Below are 4,955 nucleotides of genomic sequence, written 5' to 3' on the forward strand. Positions count from 1 at the left end.
AATGAATTGGGTTATAAAAGCGGTTTTATCTATATAGTTTTTATCAAATAATGTGTAACACGAATAAAAATATTTACGGTCAAACTTGATAAAGAAATACTTTGAAAGTCAAACGTGGACATTTATAATAGAATGGAGGGAGTACTATGTTTTACTAATCGTAAATATTACTCGTTATAATTTATCCTCTATATATTCAATATTATTTAAAAAAGTTGGCGCTTTAGTCATTTAAATTTACAATTTCTTTCGTTTTCGCTTACACAAGATTTGTATATATAGTTTTATACATGGAAACTTTCCCGAGTAATACGAATTACATATTTTACAAATCAAGTCAAGAATCGAACACATGATACATTCCTCCATCAACTGCTTAAAATATCGCATATTATGATGATGTGTATCATATCACTTATCACAAGTGAATCACATTATCGAACAACCATTGGGATTCTCGTCACTAAACATGTCCGGTTCTGAAGCATGAGGATTGTGAATCGACATAGGTGACGGAGGAGGGGGAGGTCCACGTGAATATCCAACGGCATAACCATAATCTCCATTTCCATAACCGTTAGATGAAAAAACCGGGACACCATAATCTTGATTATGAAAACTTTGATTATACACCGGCAACGTATATATATAAGAAGAGTTATCATTATTCCTATAATATTCGGATTTATTCATCACATCCACATTTTCGCTTACATCTCCATTATCGCGACTCGTTATTTTCATTTGATCATCAGTTTTCTTATTCTTAACGTCGTCTGTAACATGATCTTCAGTTTTCTTATTCTTGACGTCTGTAACAAGATCTTCTGTTGCTTTTTGCACATCATTTTTGGTATCTTTATCATGATCGTTTTCTTTCTTCTCGTCCTTATCATCAGTGTTTACTTCGATCTTTTTTTCATCTTTTTTTTCACCACCCTTATTGTCTTCTATTTTAGGAGGGACAACATCAACATTTCTTTTTAATTTATCTTTTAAATAAGGTATAAGCTCTTTCATATTCATTGTTCCTTTCACCGTGACCCAATTCTTGCTGCTATCCGGTTTAACAGATTCCACACCTACATCAACAATTAACACGACAAACAACGTTAGATTAGTTTAAAGAATAATTAGGTAATGTCCACTACACATTTTAAAGTTTATATTTTCTTGAGAAAATGGAAAAAGTAAACATTGTGTCCATACGTTGTGTAAGTTAAAAATGAATTTTTTGCAACATGTTAGTAATTTAATAGGAGTATATTACAAATAAATAATAATTTACAAGAATATTACCTAATACATCATTGAAAGAACCCTTCTAGTAGCTTTGGATATCAATATCTTTTATTGAATTGAAATTAAATTAAATTAAATTATAAGTTAAAGTTTTCAAAAGAAAGCTTTATTCAACGAAAGCTTTATTCAACATACTAAACTTATATGGTGATTGGTGAAGTTGAGTGGTTAGCTAGTTCTCAATGTATCATCCGGTGCATGCATGTATCCATATATGGTTAATTAGTGCATTTTGGTGAACCTAACCATCCATAAAGATAGCATTTGTATATCATCCATTTTATTATATTGTGTGTAAATACCTTTAATTTAAGTACCACTTAAGGGTAGAGTGTAAATGAGTAAAGTTACTCGTAAGCTATTCTAGCTCAACTTATTAAGAGCTTAAACAAGCTCAAAACGATCTTAAATGAGCTTGAGTCAAGCTTAACCGAGCACTAAGTTGAGCTTGAGTCGAGTTTAACCGACCTCTAACCCGAACTTGAACATATTTGAAGATTGTTTAGTACACGAGCTCAGGCTCAAGCATCTTATATCGATCTCGAGCAACTTATATCGAATATTAACATCTTATATCGAGTTCGAACAAGTAATGAAAAATGTCGTTTATACACATTATTATTATTATTATTAATTATAATTATAATTATATATATTATCATTTAGAAAAGGGTTGGAACTAGGTTGGGTGTTTTCTTGTTATAATTAATGTTCAATAACATAATATATAATAATAACTATAATTGTAGTATATACAAACGAGTAACACTCAGAGCCGAGCTCAGAGCCTACGACAATAGCACATATATTATAGTTCATCATTTCAAAATCGTATGATTTTTCTAATTCAACTCACCATCAATCTTCAGAATGATTCTTTTAATTTTTTGTATACAACCATCGCAATGTAAGGGAATCTTCAATACTGCCATGGTCGACGGAACCTAATCAAACACCCATATGAATAACTATTATCACGCCATAACATGTTTAAAAACCCATTAAATATATTGATTTCGTTAGAAAATTCTAATATTACCGGCTCCATGAGTTTTTGGTCGTTAGACTTGGTTTCAGCTGGTTTATCATCACCTTTTTTCACACCTCCATCGTCCTTTTTAGGTTTTGGAGATATTATTTCGACTTTCTTTTTGGTCTTGAATTCAACTCGCTCCTTAATATGTGTAGGATCGAGTTTCCCAATTACCGTTAGTCTGTTGCTTACAGAATCCGCTTTTACAGACTCCACACCTACATATTGGTTATGTATTTATGAGCAAACGGAACGGATAAGAAAAATTACAACAAAAAGCAAAAATAAACTTATTCGGAGATCAAATAGTACAACTGATATAGACTTCAGCATCAGCAAATCCATTGGAGTGCTTGATAAAGTTTTTTTCGTTCAAACTAAATTTGTACGTACGTATTAGATCAAATGATACACACGACACTAATTTTGATTTATAGAGTTACCTTGAATACATCGTACAGATTTTTGGACCTTTTTGGCACAACCACCACAATGCAAGTCTAGTTTTAGAATAATGGTGATTGGCCCAACTTCCTCAACGTTCTTTGTGACATTATCAACATCAACAACTTTGTCTACTTGGGCTTCTTTTTTGGTGTCATCTTTCTGTGATAATAAAGTTATTGTAAGTTAATTGTTTTTTTTTTTTAAAAAGCATATAAAAATAAATTACGGAGTGAATTGAACATAAAGGAAGGTTTTGGAAATTAACTACCTCGCCCATTTGAAGTATATATTTAATTTAAAGAGATATAATGATAGAATTTAGAGGGAAGAAAGATGGATTTAAAAATGTTTGGGATTGGAGGCAAAGTTTGGTATTTATAGGAGGTTGTCACTTTGTAAAACTACAAGACTACAACCCCACATTTATACAAATCCTAATTAATAAATATTTATATTTATTTATATATATATTTTATATTTAAATGATATTCAACATTCACAAATATAGTACTCCTACCCAAGGTTGGAGATCTCGGATCTCGGGGAAATCTCGTTTGAACATTTTTTGGGAGAACTCGGCATCTCGAAAAAATCTCGGGGAGATCTCGGAAGTTGACTTACGTTGACTTTGTATTTTTTATAATATAAATATAAATAAATAAATCAATATATGTATATTTATATACATTTTTATAAGATTTTACAAGAAAATCCAAGAAATGAGCGAGAAAATCTGAAAAATTACGAGATTTTATGTGAAAATTCGATAAATGAGCGAGAAATTTTGAGAAATCGTGGCTTTGACCCAGTTTGACACCTAGTTGACCAAGAAATCTCGGGAGATGGACATCTCGTCTCGGCGACCTTCCAAAAAAGAGATCTCGGAGAAATCTCGGGGAGAAATAAGGAGATTTACAACACTGCTCCTACCTCATAGTTTTAAACCAGACAGCAAATTAAGAAGAGTTATACTCCACGTAACTTTATGTAATCTTTTTATTAGAACACCTTTTTAGTGCGAACTCTATCTTTTTTTTTAACAGCGATTGGGATCACTCGAGGGGACTAAATCACCCGTTGCGATCATCTTTCGTTTCGACTATGCCGATGCAGCGATAATAACCCCGCCCCCATCGCTGCCCAGGAGGAAACCTTGAAACCGATCCAAGGCACGACCAAGTAAAACCCTCTCCCCTTTACCCCCCAAACGATATGAGAAAGGTGTCATGGGTCGATACTTCATGGCAGAGATGAAATTGTGTTTTTAATATGTTGCCAACGGGGGTCGAACTCCTGACCTCCCCTAAAAGAGGCATGCCACCAACCGTTGGACCACATCACAACTTCAGTGCGAACTCTGTCGTACATATATGTTCTGCTCTATTAACTGAGGTAATAGCAAGCGACTTGACTGCCGCTAAGAGTCTAAATTGATTTTCAGGCATGATTTAAAACCAATAAAAATTTGACTCTACTATTTTCATGGTGTTTCATTTTTATTTATTTATTTATTTATTTATTAATATTATTATTATTATTATTATTATTATTAGAGAGAGAACTTTCTCTACTATTAGAATACGTGTGTCACTCTGTGTGAAAAAATAATATCACTTTATTTTAAGATAGATGAAGGATTGTTTACATCTCACATCCCCTGTACCCTAAATATGTAGGATTGGGTATTGTGTTTGTCTTACAAATATCATTCAATATTTTCTATTTTCAGTTGTATCGTGTGTGAAAATATAATGAAACATCAATTTGGTAGTGGTTGTAAAATCAAATGATTTTTATGGTAAAGTTTGTACGTCCATTCATGATCAATATTAATCTTTGATAGTTATTAATCTTTGATAGTTACCGAATATTTTAGTGATAAGATAAGATGTAAACTTGTGGAGTAAATTATAAATGATAAACATGAATGATAGGACTTGATTTGATCTAAAGGTCATTCTATTCATTATTAAGAATTGAAATGCAGTGGGATGCAACCACCGTAATATTCGGTTTACCATAAAACGTTTAAACATGTTTCTCGATACATATTTATTTTTTATGATCATTTTATGATATGTGATACTTATGATATATACTCCGCAAATGAAAATTTTTAATGATATTTTATTCCTGGTAATTACAAGAATTTAAAAATTGATCGAACCTAATG

The 4,955-nt window shown here is 31.9% G+C and overlaps 1 protein-coding gene across 1 annotated transcript; it reads right to left on the minus strand.

Annotated features, from left to right (window-relative positions):
• Positions 1-259: 259 nt before the first annotated feature.
• LOC139864778 (uncharacterized) lies at positions 260-3,166 on the minus strand. Its single transcript, XM_071853348.1, has 5 exons — positions 3,051-3,166; positions 2,779-2,941; positions 2,342-2,553; positions 2,159-2,246; positions 260-1,082 (listed from the first exon to the last, which is right to left on the minus strand). The coding sequence occupies exons 1-5, from the start codon at positions 3,057-3,059 to the stop codon at positions 430-432; spliced, it is 1,125 nt and encodes a 374-aa protein (XP_071709449.1). The 5' UTR covers positions 3,060-3,166; the 3' UTR covers positions 260-429.
• Between the last annotated feature and the right edge of the window lie 1,789 nt (positions 3,167-4,955).

This window comes from Rutidosis leptorrhynchoides, chromosome 1 (assembly GCF_046630445.1).
Source record: "Rutidosis leptorrhynchoides isolate AG116_Rl617_1_P2 chromosome 1, CSIRO_AGI_Rlap_v1, whole genome shotgun sequence".
NCBI lineage: Eukaryota > Viridiplantae > Streptophyta > Magnoliopsida > Asterales > Asteraceae > Rutidosis > Rutidosis leptorrhynchoides.

Bases quoted from the DNA above. Each gene is read 5' to 3' on its own strand.
- LOC139864778 (XM_071853348.1), bottom strand. The intron at 2,554-2,778 runs GTAACTCTATAA...ACCAATATGTAG, and splicing joins ATCTGTACGATGTATTCAAG to GTGTGGAGTCTGTAAAAGCG. The intron at 1,083-2,158 runs GTGAGTTGAATT...TTGTTGATGTAG, and splicing joins AATCATTCTGAAGATTGATG to GTGTGGAATCTGTTAAACCG.